Below are 23025 nucleotides of genomic sequence, written 5' to 3'. Positions count from 1 at the left end.
ATGTTAGACCATATAAAATAGGAATCCACATGTGCATATATCTCATTTTTAATTAAACACACTGCCTGGTCCTATTTGCAAATCATTTAGCAACACTATTATAGTAAAGAGAGTCTTGTATTTATTTGACTGAATTAAGTATATTTGCTTTTGGAAGTTTTGTCTGAGTTAAGAGAGTTACGGTCTACAGCGTTTGATCATTGTTTGACCCCTCACAATTCAGAATACAGATCTGTTAACCTAAACATTCATAAACAAAACCTGAAGTGCATTTATTTCCCCCTTAACCATGGCCAGATTGTATATCCAATCTCTCAAACAGGCTCAATATTATGGTGCAATCTCCTCATTAGAACAAATACTAATTAATAGCGAGGACTCGACCAAATTAGTGCGATGATTCGGGACAGTGAAAGAAACTACAGCTAAAATTAAAACAGAATGACCGTGTTGAAAGTGAAGCTAAAGAGTGATATGTGGCTCAATTTATCCGGCTGCTTTACCACTAATAGAGCGAAGGAACTATATATTAGGCCTACACCAGTGAGATGCACAAAAATGAACCCAGTTCTATCAAAGTTTTGTAATAAATGCAAGATTACAGAAGGCACATACGTTCACTGTTTACTCAAATGTGTATAAATATTCACAAATTCTGGAAAGATGATCTTGAAGAAATCAATGACATAATTGGTCGGACAGTGAACATTTCTCCTTCATCATGCATTCTTGATAGATAATCCCCCAAAGAACCCCTCCAAACCCATTAAAACTACTGAAAATCCTCCTCTTCCGGAGATGCATTTTATTAACCCCCTAACATCACAGTAGTGTGTTCTAGTTCATGCATCTCAAAGCTCTCAGAACCTTTTCAGTTTAAAGTTTGGAGTCTTTTTACAATTTAATTAGGACCTAATTTTGTACATTCCTGTTTTGTATTGTCAGTAGTTTTTTCATCTGTCAAATCTGTCATGTATTGTAAACCTGTTGATGAAAAAAACAAAACATGGATTAACATGCTTGGGGGGCCTGGGGCAAAAATTAGCTTCTGGCCCCTATTAACCCCTTCATCCCTCCCACACTCTGCTTAACAGATACAGTGCTCCTATGCTGGTATATTACATGAAACAAGATTTGCTGTGTGGTGTTTTGATTACACACAAAATATCTTGGGCTATGCACCATGTAGGCAAAAAAAACATCTGAAATAATGAGGATTTTAAGACAAGCTTTTGACATAAGGACCCTCCTCAAAATTAAGTCATTTTATCGTTATAATAATGCAGATATTTTTCATACATCACAATATTGAAATGTAGGCAAATAATGATATTCTATGGAATTCAATTGCTCCATTTAACACAAGACAAAATAATTTATATGTCTAAGAAAAACTTTAACTTTTGATTATAGCTTGCACAGAATATAATTGATTAGAGTAAAGAAATGTGTGAGCAAGGACACTTTATTTGCATAGCAACTTTCAAAAACATAGGCAATTTAGAGTGCTTTGCATAAGGATAATAAATGCATTGGAACCACACTTAAAAACACAGTAAAAACCAAATCAAAATAGAATAAAATAATATTTAAAAAAGAAGATAAAGATATAGCATACAACATAAATGACAACATAATCATGTGATTTCACTGAAATGTACCCTACCCACCAACACTTCTGGCTCAATTTTGGGATTATTTATCTGATTATGTCAATTATTACAATGAAATTGTCTAAATTAGTCCCCTATGTTAGAATGAATCAATCCACGCTCTTTGTGCGCACCTGTGGTATGCCAGCTCTCTGGATGCCTTCACGTGCTGTCGGAAATATTTAAACTCGTACATTTACAATCATGTCTTCAATAGGCCTATTGGCACAATGTCAGGAGACGTGGGAATAGTACACTACCAAGATGTGACTATTAATGGACAATATGCATAAAAAAGCCTTAAAGGTATAATGTTATAGTCTTTTCATGGGCATTTTATTTAAATATTGCGTTATGCAGTTATAGGTAAAATTGCATTTCAACAACAGAACCATTAAAAGTTGAGCTTTTTATTGCTCTTTTACTAACTGGAAAGTAACTGAATTGAATTCAGTTTGGGAATTTAGATCATTTGTATCAGTTCAAGAGCTGTGGTTTTGTGATTAAATTAAACCACAATATGTAAAGATGCTGGAAGTATTTTTCCAATACTCTAGCTGAAGTCCTATCTATTGTAACAGCTAGAGGTGTTGGTGGGTAGGGTATATTTCAGTGAAATCACATGATTATGTTGTAATTCAACAGTTGTATGCTATATCTTTATCTTCCTTTTTTTTAAATATCATTTTATTCTATTTTGATTTGGCTTTTACTGTGTTTTTTAACATATGTTGTTCTAATGCATTTATTATCCTTATGCAAAATCACTTTAAATTGCCTCTGTTTTTGAAAGTTGCTATGCAAATAAAGTGTCCTTGCTCACAAATTGCTTTACTCAAATCAATTATATTCTTTGCAAGCTGTAATCAAAAGTTAAAGTTTTTGTTAGACATATAAATACGATAATACAATAATACTTTATTGTCAGACAGGTCTGAAATTTGTTTTGCATCACAGCAGCTCCATTTGCAACATCACAAAAAGGACAAAGACCAGAAACAAGGATACATACATTTAAACATTACAATCACAGAAGATGATATTCAGGGTCCTTCAACGTACATTTGATCTGGGATTAGGCTCCATATTTAGTTTTAGGATTGACTGGTGTACAAAAGAGTGCTTCAGTCTAACCTTATTAAATCGTGGAACCCTGTATCTCTGATTTGATGGTAACAATTCATATTCACTGTTCAAAACATGGTTGGGGTCAGAGACGATGGTGTTAGCCAGCCTTAATATGTTATTATGATAGGCTGAGTCATAGAATTTCTCAAGGGGTTGACCTACAATCTTTGAGCATATTTTCATTTGGTGGAGCAGTTTTGACTTTAAAGTAGTGGACAAACTCTTGTAGTATAACAATACTGTAGAACACTCATAATCACAGAAGTAAAAAACAAAAGAAGAATTTGTTTACTTTGAATAATTTCGTCTCATGTTATATGGAGCAATGGAATTCCATAGATTATCATGATCTTCATTACATTTCAATATTGTGATGTGTGAAAAATATCCGCATTATTATAACGATAAAATGACTTCAACCATATCACAGAGCCTTATTCGTGGATACTTTGTGACATTTTAAATGCCAAACTGATGAAAAGAAATGTAGCTAAAACGTTTATTACAACATAATCCTATAGGCTAGAGATTAATCACACTGGTTCCTTTAGAGCAGCTATTCTCAACCACTGGGCCGGGGGCCGACTGGTGGGCCTCAGAGGACCACCTAGTGGGCCGTGAGGACCACCTAGTGGGCCGTGAGGACCACCTAGTGGGCCGTGAGGACCTGCCAAATGGTTACATTAACTTCTTCAAAATCCGATGGCCGCTATTCTGTCTTTCAGAGGTTGTAGCAGGCTCAGTTTTAAAGCTATACCGGTATCATAGGAAACTAAAAAACCTAAAGAATCCATTGGTCCCAACCATGTCTTGCCATCTTGTCGGGAAAGGAGGCTAAATAACGCTCCAAATATACACTAAAAAAACTGACATGGCCATTTTCAGACAGGTCTCTTGACCTCTGACCTCAAGATATCTGATAAATATTTTTATATCTGGTATATTTGTTTGTACTTTGCACTACTAACTTTATTACTGTCTTTTTACTAACATGTTTTGCACTATGGAACTGTGATGCTGGAAACTTGAATTTCCCTCGGGATCAATAAAGTTACTATCTATCTATCTATCTATCTATCTATCTATCTATCTATCCTCATTTAGTGAAACAGTGTTAGGAGGGGGTACGAAAAATGTTTTGTTACAGATTCAACAATGCAATAAGCATATTAAGTGCTTAAAAATAGCTCCACCTCGACCAGCTACAGCACATTCATCTCTACATATTAATGTAGCAGTAATATATTATGCGTTATAATATAACAGGGGCCATTCTGCATAACAAGGACTTTTACTTTTGGTATTTTAACCACATTTAGCTGATAATACTTGTGTTTTTTTCTTAAATAAAGGTTCAGCACTTCTTCCACTGCTTCCAGGAGCTATCTTTTTTTACTGCATTTTTACTAACATGTTTTTGCACTATGGAACTGTGATGCTGGAAACTTGAATTTCCCTCGGGATTAATAAAGTTACTATCTATCTATCTATCTATCTATCTATATATGTCTTGGATGCAGTGACACACATGTTGAGTGGTTTTTGAAACGAAAAAATGTTGTTGGAGCCCAGTCTGTAATTTATTTAGGAAAGGTGGTCCCCAGAAATGTTTTAACAATAAGAAATGGGCCTCAAGTTATGAGAGGTTGAGAACCCTTGCTCTAGAGAGCACCGACTCGTTTGAGATGGGACATATCCGAGCTGCACCTGAAGGCAGCACCCCCGGTTGAGTTAGTCAGTGAGCAGCAGAGAGTCGCAGCCAGTCAGTGTGGCAGCTGGGAATGTTTCAACCAACACCAGGACCGCTATTTTCAGGACTGGGAACCGTAGCGGGGCTGTCCAGAAAGAAGACTCTCTACCCTCTCCTTTAGCCAGCACACTGGCGTGATTTGAAGTCCCAAAAACGGTGCAACTTGCGGTGTTTTCTGTCTTATTGCCGGGCACCGCATCAGCTTTTTGGTGGTGCGGAGCTGCATGCTAGAGAGAGAGGAGGAGAAACCAGCCGGAGCATCGTGTTTATATCCTCCTCTGCTGCTCTGCTAACACCTCACCTCCTGCCTGGTTAAGCACCCCTCGTTTTGTCAGTATTATCTGGTGAAACGCTCGGTTAAATGTGTCTGTTTCACCGCTACCAGACGCCTCACATCAACGACGATGGAGTGACGAGAGGTCGAGCGACTCCACAACCTGCCCAGAGCTCGTGCATGTAAACACATACTAATAAATGATAGAGGATACCATGACCCTTCTGTCTCTGCTAGGTCGGATCATGCGTTATTTCCTGCTCAGACCGGAGACCTTGTTCCTGCTGTGCATCAGCCTGGCTCTGTGGAGTTACTTCTTCCACACGGACGAGGTGAAGACCATCGTGAAGTCGAGCCGCGACGCCGTGAAGATGGTGAAGGGGAAAGTGGCGGAGATGATGCAGAACGAGCGCTTCGGGGGGCTGGATGTCCTGGACGCGGAGTTCTCCAAGACCTGGGAGTTCAAGAGCCACAACGTGGCCGTGTACTCCATCCAGGGCCGGAGAGACCACATGGAGGACCGGTTCGAGGTGCTCTCCGACGTCGTCAACAAGAGCCACCCGTCGATATTTGGGATTTTTGATGGGCATGGAGGAGAGGTGAGTGAAAATGAAAGGCAAGGTGTCATCTTTGACTGCATGTCTAAATTACTCTGTCTCTCCATCACATACACCTGTGTGTGTGTGTGTGGGCACCCAGGGGCCCCAAACTGAGCTGTAGGGGGCCCCAAAGTGTCTGGGGTTAAGATGCCTTAACTCAGGGGTGTCAAACTCAAATACACAGTGGGCCAAATTAAAAAATTGGTACAAGTCGGGGGCCGAACTGGTTCAATGTTTATTGCAAAACTTATTGAAATGAACTTATTGCACATATTGAACCTGGAACTAACAAAGCTTAAGTTATTGCCTATAAAAACAACATTAAACATTAAATAAATGAAAAATCTGTTGCATTCATTTCTTATGGCTCTATCTGCAACTTTTCCAGAGTAATTTCTAATGAAGACATTTTTCCACAGGCCAACAGCCAAAAAATAATTTCCTCCAAAGAAAAACCAAACATGCCCTGTGGTACAAGAAAAAAAATGCAAAAAGGAAACATACATTAAAGCTCAGTTTGCTGCTCTGTGATGCACACTAGTCTAAGCCAGATACTTGGCATCTCATCTTGGATGCAAGTTCATCAATGTTTGGGGTCAATCTGGCAGTGCATTGTGGGATTTGTAGTATTAGTGGTGCGTGCAATATACCGGCGGGCCAGCTCTAATAGTAATTAGATATTATCCTGCGGGCCAAAGATAATACCACCGCGGGCCGGGTTTGGCCCGTGGGCCTTGAGTTTGACATATGTGCCTTAACTGATCTCCCAAGTTAGTATTTATTCAGTGTTTTGTATCTTATCCTGGCTGGTCTGGTTTACTGTCAAACATGTATGAAATCCACAAGTGAGACAAAGTGTAGCAAAGATAAGATAAGATATACTTTTATTGTCCCTATGGGGAAATTTTTCCTGGACTCCGTCCGACTGCAGTTACAAACACTAAATTAAAACAGCATCAACAACAATAATAAACAATTCCACATCAGACAGGGAAACAGTTTCACAGAAACAGACGTTTCAACACATACACAGTCCACCTACATAATGGCACATACTATCACACACATTATCACACACATCATGGCAGGTATTGCACCCAGGTAGTGCACTGCACCGTCTACTGTCTTGCCCATATTGCACTGACAATAGTCCAATATTACACAGATGTAACATATTGCACTGTCCCAATTTAACATATTGCATTGTCCCTATTTAACATATTGCACTGTCTAACCATATTGCACTGTCCTTATGATATCTTTATGTTTATCTTTATTTATTCAAAGCCAAAATTGTCATTGAAAATGGCATTTTTTTTTTTTAGATGAACGTGTGCTTATTTGGACAGCATCTAACAATTCATCAAGGTGTCATCTTTGACTGTATGTGTGCCTCCAGTCTACATTACTCTGTCTTCGCCAACACATACACGTGTGTCTGTGTGTGTGGGCACCCAGGGGCCCCAAACTGAGCTGCAGGGGGCCCACAAAGTGTCTGGGTTAAGTTTCAAGATTCAAGATTCAAGAATCCAAGATCCAAGATTCAAGATTCAAGCCCTTTATTGTCATTGTGTAGTACAACAAAATTAGATTGTCACAATCCCATAGGTGATAATGAAGAGATAATACAATAAAAAAAAAGATAGAGCAATATAAAATATAATACAATATAACATTTAAAAATACAATATGTATATTAATGAGATGACAGTTTTCCAGATTATTGCCAAAAGTGTCCGTCAGATAATTATATAGTTATTGCACAGCATCATATAATTATTGCACATATCTGTAACAGTAGATTTACAGTATTTACATTGCAAAAGTGACACAAAAGTGACCAACGTGTTATTGCACATTTACATTGCACGTGTTCAACTCAGACAGAGGAGACGTCAGAGTTCAAGATTCAAGATTCAAGCCCTTTATTGTCATTGTGTAGTACAACGAAATTAGATTGTGACAATTCCATAGGTGCTAAGGAAAAGATAATACAATATAAAATATAAAAATACAATATGTATATCGATGAGATGACAGTTTTGCCAGATTACAGTTTTGCCAGATTATTGCACAAAGTGTCTGTCAGTTAATTATATAGTTATTGCACAGCATCATATAATTATTGCACAGAGCGATCAGCATGTTATTGCACATATCCGTAACAGTAGATTTACAGTATTGCAAAAGTGACACAAAAGTGACCAACGTGTTATTGCACATTTACATTGCAGGTTTTCAACTCAGACAGAGGAGACGTCAGAGTTCAGGAGGTTTATGGCAGTTGGGATAAGATGCCTTAACTGATCTCCCAAGTGTGTATTTATTCAGTGTTTTGTATCTTATCCTGGCTGGTCCGGTTTACTGTCAAACATGTATGAAGTCCACAAGTGAGACAAAGTGTATAGCAAGCCAAAATTGTCATTGAAAATGGCATTTTTTTTAGGATGAACGTGTGCTTATTTGGACAGCATCTAACAATTCATCAAACAATTTTTAGACAATTAAATTAATAAATAGCTTCATCAAATGTCGAAAATGATATCAAATACCCATCAGAGGTGATTAGCCTATTCCTTTGACCAGCTACTGTGGTGGAATTTCTGATACACAAGTTAACAGAAGGTTTATTGAAGCTTGATCAAGGAGCAATTGTCAGGTCTCCACCATTGAGGTGCTCTCTGCGTGAAGGCCTCACAACTCTGCCCTTCCTCCCTGGTGTTCAGTATTTTACCCTTATCATGTTTTGACTTACTCGGTTCCTCTGGCATCTCTGACCCTGGTTTCCCTAGCGACTGGCTCTATGGTCCCTCCTACAGACACAGCTGTACAGATAACGGTGCCTAGACAGGAATCCAACCCAATAATGTCAACAGAGGGACACTGAGAAACACTCTGACCTCCAAACCAAGGAGAGAGGAATTAATAGAAAATTCCATCACAGCTACAATTTACAAGCACAAACACTGAAATAATAAAGGTCTTTATTTTGGCACAAAGACCCTCTCAGGCCTCGATAAGAGCCGAGCTGGAGCCTTGCCGTCTAAGAGCAGCTGTCAATCACTTGCAAACTCTGATCAAACGGTCAAACTAGGCAGCGCTGATCAAATATGAATCAATATTCTGTTACTGTAATGCCTATTTCTCGTCTCAAATGTTTTCAGAAACATCTTGTAGTGTACTGTTTAGCTGTAAAATGAGAAAATTTGTGACCCGGCAGACATGTGGAGATCAGTTGAGGAAATGCCAAGCACCGCCCACCAGCTGGAGCACGCTTTCTCCTGTGATTGGCCAAAGTCTCATGTCACGGACTAAATTTTCTAAAGCCTGAAAACAGAGCCATGAGGAGGTGCAGAAGTCTAGTTTTCTCTCAGAACACTTGAATTACAATATGCTGAAAGGTTATTATGGATTTTTTGCCCAATGATGCCAAAAACATTCTGCCCACTGCCGCTTTAAGTTGATATTGTGTGTTAATGGTGCGTATTCTCATGCATGTTTTCAATTGAGGCCCAGGATCCCATAATTCCTTGCTACAGCCCTGATCACACATTCGCCCACACTTAATCTGTTCTCTTCCAAAAGGCAAGGCAACTGCATCTTGTCTATTTACAGCTTAAAATCATGCTAAAAATATCCATCTCTCATGTTTTTTTGGCCAAAACAACATTTTTAGGACGCAGACATGGTCTAACATGATTATAGCTGGAAGGAGGAGGAGGATGAACTCCAAACCGGTGTGCTTCAGAGGGCTGTATAGGCTACAGCTAACTGAACTCAATACTATGAGCAAAGCATAACTGAAGTGGGTCATTATTAGATGACTGATTTGCTGGTCACTGTCCACCCTCAGTCGATACTTGTTTGCAGCTAAAAGCTTTCTTTCTGCATCCGTGGTGCTATCTAATGTTGTTTTTCGACATGAACGTGCCAGTGCGTTCAGGGGCAGTAAGGGAACAGCTTTGCAAAGCACGAGACCCCTTAAAAAGAATAGTTGTCAGTGAAAGGGACAAAGAGCATTTGAGATGACGCCACGGTTTGACAGGAACACGAAAACACTGATTTATCATGAAGTCATGGTATGCTTGAACCCTGGCATTGTTTCTTAAACTATGACCTCATCTGACACAGTACTGATGCGACAGAGCTACATAGAAAAAAAGCCACAAACTCGTAAGTGGCAGGGTATGCCATTTTCCTCCGTCTTTCTCCTCTCTTCTCTATACTTCAGCTTGTACATTAAAAAATGACACGTTTTTTTGATCAGCCAGTTGTGGTTTGCTGAGGAGCTCCATGCTGTTTCGGGGCCTGACAGTAACTGTCTTTTCAGTTTGACTGCTGTGGTCTGATTGAGGCAGAACGATAACATGCTAAAAAAAGCCAGCCAAAGGCACAGAGGACAGCAGCTCTTTTAGGGGAAATTAAATTTTAGGCCGCGCTGCTGACTGCTGCAGCTTTTGACCAAAAGTGGTCATTGAATTGTTTTTCCCCTGCGGCCTTTTTTGCTTGTGCTTCTACCCTATGTGGAGTTCCTCTTTGGAGACCAATGACCTAACCTGTGTGCTGTGCTACAGCTATACCACACATATGGTAAAGAGACTAGAATAAAATAAATAATGAACAGGAGATATATGTTTGTATATGTGACAGAAAAATGAGAAAACGAGTGGGAGAGCATCTATGGTGAGAGTAAGAGCAAGAAGAGAGGCTTCAGATTTGGCCATGTAGGCGAGAAGCTGTTTTATCACTGCATGTCCATGGGCAACAATTTGGTCTGTTTTTATTCCCACGCCCTCTTTTGAAGTGTGTGAAACGGTTGCCAGACAGCAGCCTTCAGAAACAACTTCCTCTCTTAAGCGAATCTAGATTTTTTTTTTTTTGTTAGCCAGAGGGCATTGAATGGAGCAGAGGGATGCTGTGTGGCCCAAGGCAACACCAGGAATACTGGCTGCCTCAGCTGGCTAATTAGCGAAGTGTCAGCCGCTTCCATTTCCCTCCACGCAAACACTCCGCTCATCCAAAGCTCATACACAGTCATTAAAGAAATGTCGGACTTGTGTCAACATCTATCTAGCATCCAAGAGTTTGCATCAACATCAACAGGTTTTGGACACTGTTACAAAGCCTGTAACGGACGGAAATGTCATTTTCACTGCATGTGCCAACTAATTAGAGCAGAGATTCAACATGAGCATTAAGGGAGGAAGTAGTGGATTCAAATGCAATTAGGTCTGCAACTAGATTATTTTTTATTATCGATTAATCTGCTGATTATTTTCTCGATTAATCAATTTCTTGTTTTGTGTATATAATGTTGGAAATGGGGAAAAATGCCTGTCACACTTTCCTAAAGCTCAATATGACATCTTCAGCTTGTCGCAAAGGAGGCTAATTAATGCTCCAAACTTACACTAAATGGCATGGCCATTTTCAAAGGTGTCCCTTGACCTCTGACCTCAAGATATGTGAATGAAAAATGGGGTTCTATGGGTACCCACGAGTCTCCTCTTTACAGACATGCTCACTTTATGATAATCACATGCCGTTTGGGGCAAGTCACAGTCAAGCCAGCACACTGACACACTGACACAAGCTGTTGTTGCCTGTTGGGCTTATGCAAGCTACATCCTTTTTTTATGGTTTGAGAAAGCAATCGTCCTCTTCCTTGTAACACCATCATGCAGAGTGCATGCAGAGTGCATCATGCAGAGTTATTGTAAATGCAAGTAGCAGGCTGTAAATGAAGCTTTTGAAAAGCTAGGAATCACCTGACGTAATCACTGTATCATTAGCACTGACTGGCAAAGCCATCACACTCCATGAAAATGATGTAGCTGATGGCTATTTTGCACTATGGGATGCAAAAATCACATTCAATGCATCTTTAATGATACCTACCTTAGGGTAGGTGCAGTTTTAGACACAGTTTTAGACGTTATGGGAAATGCGCTTATTTTCTTTCTTGCCAAGAAATAGATGAGAAGATCAATATCTCATGTCTGTGCATCAATTATGGAGCTGGAGCTACGTGTACGGATTAAACAAACAAGGTGTAACAATTAGTAGGTGTATTTTTTTCACTTTTGACAGATACAGGATAGCTATATCCCCCTGCTTCCAGTCGATATGCTAAAATAAGCTAATCTCCACCTGGCTCTAGCTGCGTTCAGCATGCAAACATGAGAGTGGTATCGATCTCCTCGTCTCTCTCTTCAAGAACGCAAATACATGTATCTCCTAAAACGTCAAACAGTGTCGATCTGCATTTGCAACACAGTCGGGGGTTGATTCGAATCCTGTGATTCCAGGATGCTGGAGGATTGAAAGTTAAAGAAGCCAGTCACTTTATTACCAGATAAATCACCAGTCGGCGCTAAATAACATGTGGAAATTTCAATTTGTTTCTTTCTCTATCTCTCCGCACCACACACCCACCAGCACACACCAACGCAAATTCAATTTTCAAGTGTTAAAAATCAGTGTTTAATGTGAACACATCCGACGGCGGTCTCAGTCACATTAGATGATGGCTGAGGGAGGGGATTTGTCTGTTAAATGGAGATTGATTTTTAGCTGACACATGGGAATAAACCTGCATGAAAGTGATAACCCTTAGCTCTTCCATCCATATAACAGCAACATGCGCCATTTTTTCCCTCACTGGCTTGTAGAGAGTCAGCCGTACTCTGCTCCTCCCTGCCTCACTGTCAGGTTGTGGCTTCAGGCGCTGCAAAATTACCTTAACTGTTACTGTAGAGTACAGAGAAGACATTCACTACAAGGCTGTTTAACTTTAGTGCGGGGGCTGCCTCTCTCTGTCTGTTTGGCCATCTTTTTTTTTGCTTTTGTTCTGCTGATTTCATGTAGTTTCGATCTGTGGTGTTTGTTTGTGAGTGGGTTGTGATAGATATATAGTCTCCAACTGTGTAGGAGGCAATGGGAGAGCGCAGAGTAAAGAAGTAGAAAAAAAAAAACACAGGGACGATGACCATTTTGAGAGGGATCCTCTCTGTCTTTATTCAGCTCTTAGCTTGTCCTTCGTTCACCTTTTGCTTCATATTCAGGCTGAATGGCCATTTCATTTTCAACTTCATTATTCATTTCTTGAATTGCAAAGTAGACGGGACATTTGAGAGCAATTGAAGCAGTGGTGCGGCACAGTTTCACCTTCTCTACCGCTTCACAATGAAGGACATGTTATAGTCAGAAAGGCTAGTGTTTGAATTTGAGATATTTGATTGTGTTTATATGTGTGTTTACTCCAGGAGCATGGGGCGGGTTACGTAGTTTTAGATAGTAAGCAGCTTGAATTCCTTCAGAGTTCGCTCTCACTAGAGAGATGAAAGAACGAGCCGGCATGTGACTAATTGCACTGTTGGCATTACAGGATTAGAGAGAGAGAGCAAACGAAGAGAGGGAGTGTGTGAAGACCAAGGACAGCAGTCTGTGTGTGTGTGTGTGTGAGTGCATGAATATTTATGTGTGTGTGTGTTGCAAGCTTGCACAGGAAGGTGCACTGCTTCTCCTTCATGGACGCTGAGGACTCACACGGAGATGAGAGGGGCAGTTTTGGTGTTATCTGGTCTTCCAGGGAGAGACGACTTCACTGGGAGAGACTGAAATGCCAAAGGCCTATCGGGACCAAGCACCTGCTTCACGCTATTTCACATCACGTCGTCAATCGGTGCCCTCAGCAAGTTAATAAAATAGACTTAAACCTGCAGTAGGCAGAATATTTTTGGCATCATTTGGGCAAAAATTCCATAATAACCTTTCAGCATATTGTGATTTTCAGTGCTCTGAGAGAAAACTAGAAACCACGTACTCCTTTTAAAATAAACTAAATAAATGAAATGAGGCTAAAATATTACAATATTTTAATATTGTCAATGGATGACGTTACTACTTATATGTGAAAGGGTTTACCCGTAGTGATTTACGGAGCTTTATAGCCAACACCAAACAGCAGACAGACACAATTAGCTAGTAGTTGGTGAACATAGTGGAGCATTTAGCAGCTAAAAAGCTAGATATTTCCCTCAGGAGTTGGTGGAGACCAAAACGAAGCTAAAAGGAGAGTGAATATTTGACTTACATTCATCAGGTGGTCACAAGCATGACTCCAAATGGATGCTAATGTTGCCTCATATCTTAGTACTATAACTTAAAAGTTGATAATATGTCGTGCTCTGTGTTCACAACTTGTTTCTGCTGCCCCCAAGTGGCCGATAAATAAGTCATTGCCGGTTTAAGGACATAAAATCCCTCTGCTGCTGACGTGGTTTCGCCGGCCAGCTCATTCCCTTCTATAAACCATGACATGACTATGACTGGCAGATTTGCTCTGCAGGATGGTACAGTGAGAAGTACCACCAGGCTCAGGCTGAAGCATCAGCAGCAGGGCTTCAGTCACACACTGAAGTGTCCTTGAGTGACTGACTGGACTGATTTCCTGGCAGCTCTAGCAGTTTATTCTGCACTTTGGACTGTAAAGGGCAAAAAAAAGAGAGGGATTAATCTAATGAGGATCAGCAAACTTGCTCATTATCTCTGCCAGGAGATGAGGTATTCGTTCGTGTGTGTGTGCATCTCTGTCTGTCTGTCCACGGCTAATCTTGCATACTACAGGACTGGTCAGCCTAATATTTTTTGTGCTCATTTGTGACTGTATGCTCAAAGATCTCTCGTGGCTGCAGTGATTCACACTTTTTGAAAATATATTTTATTGACTGTTTTATGCTGTCATTGACTGCTAACTTCTCACTCTTGTTATCCAGCCAGTATGGGCTGCAAGTGACCAACAACTGCTTCAGTGTGGTCCCTTTTTTCCGCTACGGATTACAAATTGTTCCTCTCTTGATATGCATGTCTAGATAAGACAATTGCATGTATGTATGTATAAACTATCGCTTAGCAAATGACAAACTGAACCGAGCGCGGACTACAACCGAGCGCCGACTACAACCGAGCGCCGACTACAACCGAGCGCCGACTACAGCCGAGCGCCGACTACAACCGAGCGCGTCTGCTCATGTCTGTAGGAGGAGAGTTGGTAGGATATAGTCCTGCGGTGTGTTTGGTTAACTGCTTACGGAACTAAACACACAGCAGGACTGACAGTTTTTGTTCAGAGGAAGCAGTCAACGTGAAGCGTTACACAGAACTGAACTGAAGTTTAGCGGTGAAAAACTCATCTGCTTGCGGTCTAGACGGGGGGGAGTTAGGCAATTGTGGTTTGTATATATTCAATCAAACATTACAGCAGTGGTCGTTGCAGACACATCTGGTGAAGATCTGCACTCTACTGAGTGCACTTTTCTAGTTACTACTGTTATCTTTCTGTATCCCCTTCTGTCACTTGTGGCGAAAGCTGACGCTCAACATTTCAGCCCTTCCTTGATGTCAACCGAAGCAGAAAGCGGAAAGCACACGGGAGGTCATGTTCTGCTAGGAAAATACTAGTGCAGCACAGCAGAGAAGAGACCACAGAGCTTGAGGACTCTGCTGAAAAGTCTTCTGACCTTTTGGTAATTTGTCCCCCGGTGGTGAGGTTGGTTTTCCTTGTAGCGAGAGGACTGTCTGGGAGCGACTGAGGAGTGGAGTCACGGAGTAAAACACGCCAAATAAATAGAAGAACGGGGCTGTTGCCTGTCAAGCAACCTAAATGTTTAGCCCTGGAGTTAACATCTGTAATCTCCTCTTTTCCGCTGTCATCGTTTTCCATAAAATAAATGTCATTCAGAAATCCACTCATTTTAATAATATTTTGCCTCTGTGTGTCTTAGCATGTATAAACCTCCTCTCTTAAGAGCATTTAGGTGGTTAAAAAGAACATGCAATTCTGATTTTGATAGGTGCTTGTGTCTGTGTGACAGGATTGTGTGTGTGTGTGTGTGTGTGTGTTTGCCAACAGCATGTAGCGCCAGATAAGAGTGCCTTCTTCAGCCTCAGCATGCCGTCCCTTCCCTGCTGGCAGCGACTGCTCAATAATTTAACACCGTCTCTGTCAAACACTTCTGCTAAAAATCCCCTGACTAAATATACACACACCTCCAAGCAGACGGAAGCCACAAGGTCATTGTTCACGCACATCGCATATCACTGTATATATGTTGAGTTGTCTTGTGTGGAAAGTTGCTTGCGAAGTTCATGGTGTTTAGCTCCTCTTTGTCCTCCTCCAATTCACCTCCATCTCCCAGTGGGGCTAGTTTGAGCTGACATGGCGCTGAAAGGTGGGTTCGGTAATGGAGCTGTTGTGTTTGGTTGCCAAATCCCCCCCTCTTGTCGCCCCACATCACTCTGTTTTCTCTTTTCACCTATTTTCCCCCTCCTCGCTCCATCTCCTCCTCTCTTTTAGGGGGTTGGCAGTGAATGAATGGGCCACAAAAAACGCCATCTCCAAGGCCATGTCAACCTGCTGTCCCCCCCATTATGGCATCTCCCCAGACCCCACTGTGTCCACTTGCCTCGGCTGCTTGCCACGCTCAGTCGCAACCACCCCATGTGATGCGTGCCTTATTTAGATGTCAAGCGGGCTGGTTGTGTTGGAAGTGTAGGTTTAAAATCCAATTCTAAATGTTGCAAAGCTACAAGTCTGGCTCTGAATGCATAATGCTCGCCTACAGCAGTGCTATATTTGTCCAAAGCGGCGCTATTAGATTGTACAGTCTTATGTGTGTCTTTGGTCTGTAGCTGATTAGCGGGCTCTAAATCAAATCACATGGCTGGAATTGACTGGGCTAATCTACACTGTGTTTTGAAAGGGGGGCATTCTTCACATAGAAGGCAGTTATGTAAAATGCTGAGATGAAAGAATGCATGTTTTTTCTTTTTTGAGTATCGTCTACAATTTGAGTCTGACTATAGGAGTCTGCGTGTCAGCGCCAGCTCCACAATTGTTTGTTTGTCTGTGTGTGATTGAGAAAATAGATGAGTCAGTTGGAGTTTGCCTGCTCGCTGTCTTGGCAGTGAAGGGCGGCGGGAGAAGAATGTTGGCTGAGAGAAGGTAGCGAGTCGCAGCTGTTGAGCGTTAGCGACATTGGTGTGATTGTGTGTGCGCGAAGAGACTAGGCTGTGATTTTCGGTAACGCTCACAGTTGTGGCTCTTCCTCTCTTCTCACTGGCCAGATGGGCCTGTGGGTAGGGCAGGTGCATCCTGGTAAACGGAAACAGGCCTCCTGGTTGTGTTTGTCTGTCACTTTCTCCCATCACCATCCATATTCCACAAGTTGGACATACCCCATTTTAAAATCTGATGATGATTCCACTTCTTCCACATCTTGGTTTATACGTTAAAACGTTTGCATTCTGGAGCGGGTCTGCCGCACACATGTGCCGCAACACCCTTCCAGACATCGATCCATCCAGACAGGAGGAATGCAGCCGATATGAGCGTTTGATATTTGCACATGGTTTCTATTCACTGTGAGCTACAAACCTTCAAATACACTCTGCGGTGAACCAACCCTGAGCCAGGTTGTCTTTAATTTACACTGTAACGAAGGCTCACGGGAGAAGAGAGGATCGGACTCCGCAGCATGTCATTAATTTGTGCTTGTGATTAAAATTGGAAGGAAGAGGGATCTTATTAGCACACAGGTGTGTGTCTCTGTGTGTGTGTGTGTTCTTAGGCAGAGTGTGTGGGATTGTTTGTATACCAAGGTCTTGCTGGATGTCTGCCATGTACCGTTGATTATGGCCCTTTGAGATTTATGACCCTTGGAGTTTTTTTCATCCTGTTGTTTTCCTCTGCGGTTCCCCTCTTTTTTTCAGGGCACTTATTGAGAAGGGTGGTGTCGGGGCAATCTAACATTGGTAAGGCTCTCTGGTGAACCATCTGCTGTGTATGGGTTAGATAAAGTTGTTGGTGCTAAGTAGAAAACAGATGAGGAATGAAAAAGCCAAAAACAGGAAAGAGGGATAAAGAAGCAGATTGGGAGTAATTTGCAAACAGATTGCAGACGAAGCCCAAATGTTCATCAGGGTAACTGCAGTAAATAAACTTAATCTTCCGATGGGTTTTGAAAAATTGATTCCAATCTGGATTTGTCCGACCTTTTGTTTGTAATCCCAATCCAAGTCAACAGTGGCTAAAGGCCACAACTAGCAAGCTGGGTGTAAACCCCACAGTTAGCCTGTTACTGACTGGGACGTGGCTATCTACTGGCAGCCAGAGCTTAATGTTTGAGGCCACCGGAGGTATCGTTGGCCTCATTCAGAAAATCTGAATTGGGTTGTTCACATGCTCTGACCCCAGTGATGTAACTGCTCTCACACTGCTCTTTTTCCTGTTAACACCTTAGTTTTTTCATCGGCGTTAGGCATTTGCTGGTATGAAAAATTTTAGTACAGTAATCTAGTATTTAGAATTAAATACATATATGGCTGACAAGATGAATCACAGCACATATGTTTAAACCTTTTACTGTAGAACATGTACATATTCTTAACCAAGTAACATTCATTATACTGACAAGTAAAACAAAAGAAAACATGTTGGCCATTTTAAAATGAAAATGTATTTATTCAAAATACTATTTTTAACAATATAACATGCATTATTTCAAAACCATGTTTTTCTAGTAGTAGAGCACATATGTTTGTTGTGATGAAGTAAATCAAACAGCATTGTATCTTGATACTAGGGCTGCAGCTAATGATCATTTTCATTATTGATTAATCTGCCAATTATTTTCTTGATGTCCATCCAAGGTGACATATTGGCGTTAAATTTAACCATTTTTTACCTATCGAGAATTGATAAAAAATGATCAATAATCCATCCAAAACACCAGATTAAGACACCCACCCCTTGAGGAACACCATAGAAAAAGCCATGCTGTGATTTGGTATCAAATCATCACACTCTTGACATTTGAAGAATTCTGCAAGAATTGCATTTTTCGGTGATGGCAAGCACATCTGTGAGGACAAGTTTCAAAAAATGGTCTCGCTACTATGTTGACTAACATCATCACACATGAATACAATCGGGCTCAATGGATCCACAAAGGTCTCAGCTTTACAGTGATACCCAATTTATGCAATTCCAAGACTGTTTAGGGACCCCAGTATGCAGAGATATTCAAATACACCATTTTCAGAATAGGCAAAATAACACCTTTATACTGCATTCAAAAAACTGCATGTTTTTTGCCCCAAACTGCATGTAATTATCATAAAGTGGGCATGTCTGTAAAGGGGAGACTCGTGGGTACCCATAGAACCCATTTTCATTCACATACCTTGAGGTCAGAGGTCAAGGGACCCCTTTGAAAATCCCCATGCCAGTTTTTCCTTGCCAAAATTTAGCGTAACTTCGTAGCGTTATTTAGCGTTCTTTAGCAAAAACTGTTAAGGGGATAAGATGGAGAAAAGCATCAGAGATTTGGAAAATACATTAATCTACTCATCGTTTCAAGCCTTTCCCATATAGCCATGGCAGGTTTATTGCGCTAAAGATGGTTATTGAAATAATGTGTTGATGTGATAACTTCAGACTGCCAGAGACATTGGTGCACTACCCATTAGGACAACAGATATACAGTATAAATCAGATCCAGTGTGTTGCTAAATGGGTCTCAGTTAAAGGAGCTTTGCAGTATGTGTGTGTTTGTGTGTGTGTGCTGAGGGTCACAGGCTGGTGATGGCTCGGAGTGGATGGGAAGTTTAGAGGCAGATAAGCGGGGTCGGTAATTGATTAGTGTGGCGCAGAGGAAGCTTACGGTGATGTGAGCTAATGCTAACAGCTCAAGGCTCTTAGGATCCCCGCTCTCTTCCTGAGAGCGTCTCTAAGCCGAGGCTAAAAGGAGTAGAAGAGACAGCGGGGCAGATTAGATTTACACTAATCCCACTGGGGAGATTGGGACTATACGTTCTCTCCGTGGATTCACTTTCTTTTTTTCCGCCATCCCTCTCCCACTTGTCTGTATTCATTTATTTCCCCGATTTATTCCCTTCCTGTTAGATTTATCAATATTTTTAGACTCCCCCCGTCCCCCTTCTCCGTCTAGCATCCATGCGTTTTACACATCCAGTACCTGCATGTGTTTGTTATACTGAGAGTGAGAAGTCTGTATGTTGCCCTCTTCCTGAGTTGATTTAATGAGCTTATCCAGCAGCAGCAGAGCTGGCAGCTATACTTACAGCTGCTCAGAGGAGGAGAGATGCTTCATTGAGGGTGAGAGGAGAGGAAAACGTTTGTGTGGATGGATAAGTGCCTTCAGTTGGGTCAGGAGAGGGGAAGAAAGAGGGGGCGGGGGGGGGAGATGCTGAGAGGGGAGGAGAGGGTTTGACAAAGCAGAAATAAAAATGCTACAGGCTTACAGAAAATGAAGATAGTGGAAGATGGAGCTTAAAGCTGCTGTTTGGAGGTGGAGAAAAGGCAGGGAAGAAGTTATTTCCTGCTGAGGAGATGGGGATAAAAGCATGGATGCTGAGAGGCAACGCCTTGCCTATAGACTTCAGATCATATTAGACAGAAAGTTTGTGTAGACTCAGAGGCTTATAAAGTCCTGGTGGAGCAAAGAGTCGACAGATAAAGGCTGAACATACTGTAACCGTACAAAACGTGGTGAGTTAGACTGTGTAGGAAGCACCAGTGGAGTTTTTTTCATCTTGACTAAAGGCCACGGCACCATGGGGCAGTTCCTCCCCCGAGAAAAGCATGACATACTTTTCCACCTCTTTCTTCTGTTTTTCATCTTCTCTCTCACACACTTGCTCTCTCAGTCTCCGTTGACCTTTTCCCTACAGTAACCGTGTCTGTTTTCTCTCCCTCTCATCTCCTCCCTCCTACCTCTTCATCCACTCCCCTTCCTTCCGCCTCACCTACTTATCTCTCCTCTCCTTCCTCTCCTTCTGATCCCCCCCTCTGATCTCTTTCGTCCTCAGAAATCAAAATCTGTCATTCACCTGTAGTGTGTCCGGGTCAGTATTGTGAAGGGAGTGCAATTGGAGATATGTGAGGATCAGTGAAGGACACACACACACACATCTGAATGGACTATTGAACACAGCTTTTTATGTTTTACTTACTGTTCCTGGTGTGGTAAAGTGTTAATAGTAAGCCTACTGTCTGTATATCAGATGTTTCCCTCTTGCCAGAGGTGTCTGGATTTGGCTCTCGTGCCTTTTATAGAATAAGAAGTCTTTTCTGCTTTCCCCATTCCTCCTCTTCATGTCTTCTCTGACCTTTTGCTCTATTACCTTATATATCTCTCTCCACCTCGCTATATCCATTTCCCCCCTTCTCCTTTTCTACCTCTGTCTCCCCCCCACCACCCCGCTCCTCACCCCTACCCGCAGAGTCACCTTATCTCTCTGCAGTCTGTCTGACTTATTTATCACTGCTCTGAAATATTAAAGAGCCTGCTGCCTCCAGTCCTGAAGGGAGTCCACGACTTTTACTTACAACACATGCAAACACACACACACACACACATACACACACACACACACACACACACACACACACACACACACACAACCTAAATCATAATGTCTTCTGAAGATGGCACACGCTCTGCAGCACTACACCGTGCACAAACTGCTCGTCATCGCCTGGATCTTACAGACTGAACACAGAGTCCTGACAGAGTCTGCTCCTTCGGGACCCTGTAGATTCATGTATACTGTCAGACTGTTGACATGCCAGTTCCATGACACCAGTTAACATTAGTCTGTCTTGCAAAACAAGACAAGAGGAGGAGTCCTGATTAGAGCCGAGCAAGTAGTCGATTAATCAGTTAGACGATTGTCAGGAGATTAATTGGCAACTATTTTGGTAAATGTTTCAATAACTCTTCAAGTAAAAATGACAAAACCTCTCTGGGTCTAGCTTTTCCAGTGTGAGGATGTGTTGTTTTTCCTCTGTTAGCCCCGAGCAACACTGGATGCATGAGCGGCACATGACGGCTACCTCGCTGAACTGTTGCGTCTCTACATAGAGTTTGCCTTTCATAATGGCCTTTTCATTTCATTATGACTTTTATGTCATTTATATATATTTTAGACAGAAAAGGATTGAGAAGTGTGTGCTCATTTGTAAATAATAATAATAATAATCCATGATTAAAATCCGGTACTCTTATTTGTTTATGGAGCTGTGCAGGTCACTGCATGTTCCACGACATTGTCCTGCAAATATTTCAGAATAAAAGCCTTGTGTTAACAAGTGAAGTAATTCTGTCCACAGGAAAAAAAAAACGCTTTTTATTTTGAAACGGCAACAGGAAGTGTTGAGTTAAAAATAAATATTTACTTTTTTTTCATGTCTGTGACATATTCTACAGATATGGACATCGAAACTGTAGTAATGTTGCCTCTTATGATGTCAATATACTATCAACAGATTATTTTCACTGTCTATTTTTGCTGTGAACCGCACGCGGCACACCGGGAAAAAATAGGTGAGACCTTGAATCTCTAGAAGAGATGGAGCTGACGTGCAGCCGTGCCACACCTGAGCCACGCTGAGCCATGCTGCTCATGCAGGCAGTGTGGCTGCTCTAACATAACATGGGTGCCAAAATAAAAAGCAAGAGGTTCCGTGACCCACATGTGCTGCTCACATGTCCTGCGTGGCCCGGTCGTTATATATCATTGTAAATATGTAAATATCTTTGTGCTTTAGACAGTTGGTTGGACAAAACAAGACACTTGAAGACGTCACCTTGGACTATGGGAAACTGTGACAGACAGGTTTTACTATTTTCTGACATTTTATAGCCTAAAGGAATAATCAATCGAGAAAATAATCAGCAGCATCGATTATGAAAAGAATTGATAGTTGCAGCACAGCAGTTCCTCTAATAGCTGCTCGATGGTGGTTCCATGAAAGCTCAAGACTTTATTGATGATTGGTGATTGTGAGAAAATCTTCAGCTTTTCTCAGTCAATATTTCATTCCACAAGAAGTTAGGGCCTCAATAGCTAATTTCACCTGCTGTTGCAGGTCTAAGTGTTGATTTTAAAATATTATAGTAGTGGTAAGATATAATAGTCTTGAAAGAAACTCTACTTTAGCACTGTCAAATTAAAGGTCCAGTGTGTAGGATCTGGCGGTATCTAGCGGTGAGGTGAGAAGATTGCAATCAACTGAAGCCTCTCGCGTGGGCCAAGCGTGTAGGAGAGCTACGGTGGCCGACGCAAAAACGCGAATGGCCCTCCATCTGGAGGACAGTCAGCGTGTAGAGCAGGGGTGCCCAATACGTCGATCGCGATCTACCGGTCGATCGCAAAGGTAGTGTGGGTAGATCGCATGGCATTAAAAAAAAAAAAAAAAAAAAAATTAAAATTTTTTTTTTTTTTTTTAAATAGACGTCAGCCAACAAATTGCAACACTGTTTCACCTGAACTCATCTGGAGTGGAGGATGAGATTTTGACACTACAAGCTGACATTCAGCTTAAGTCCAGGGCTCATGGACAGTTCTGGAACTTACTCACAGAGGAAAAGTACCTCCACATGAGGAAATGTGCTACCTCCTTCACTGCATTATTCGGCTCCACTTATTTATGCGAGTCAGCCTTTTCCCACATGAAGATTATTAAGTCCAAATACCGTTCCACCTTGACTGATGATCATTTGGAAGTGTGCTTGAGGCTGGCTATCAGCAGCTACT

General features: G+C 41.5%; 1 protein-coding gene across 1 annotated transcript in view; it reads left to right on the top strand.

Annotated features, from left to right (window-relative positions):
- The first annotated feature begins 4503 nt into the window (after positions 1–4503).
- ppm1lb (protein phosphatase, Mg2+/Mn2+ dependent, 1Lb) overlaps positions 4504–23025 on the top strand; it is a 59916-nt gene continuing 41394 nt past the window's right edge. Inside the window, exon 1 of the mRNA XM_037774574.1 lies at positions 4504–5403. Within this exon, the coding sequence (XP_037630502.1) occupies positions 5005–5403 (399 nt within the window). The 5' untranslated portion in view covers positions 4504–5004. The remainder of the gene's footprint in view (positions 5404–23025) is intronic.

This window comes from Sebastes umbrosus, chromosome 7, assembly GCF_015220745.1.
Source record: "Sebastes umbrosus isolate fSebUmb1 chromosome 7, fSebUmb1.pri, whole genome shotgun sequence".
In the NCBI taxonomy this organism is placed as follows: domain Eukaryota; kingdom Metazoa; phylum Chordata; class Actinopteri; order Perciformes; family Sebastidae; genus Sebastes; species Sebastes umbrosus.
Note: the sequence above shows the minus strand (reverse complement) of the source record. Positions and strands in the feature narration are given on the sequence as shown.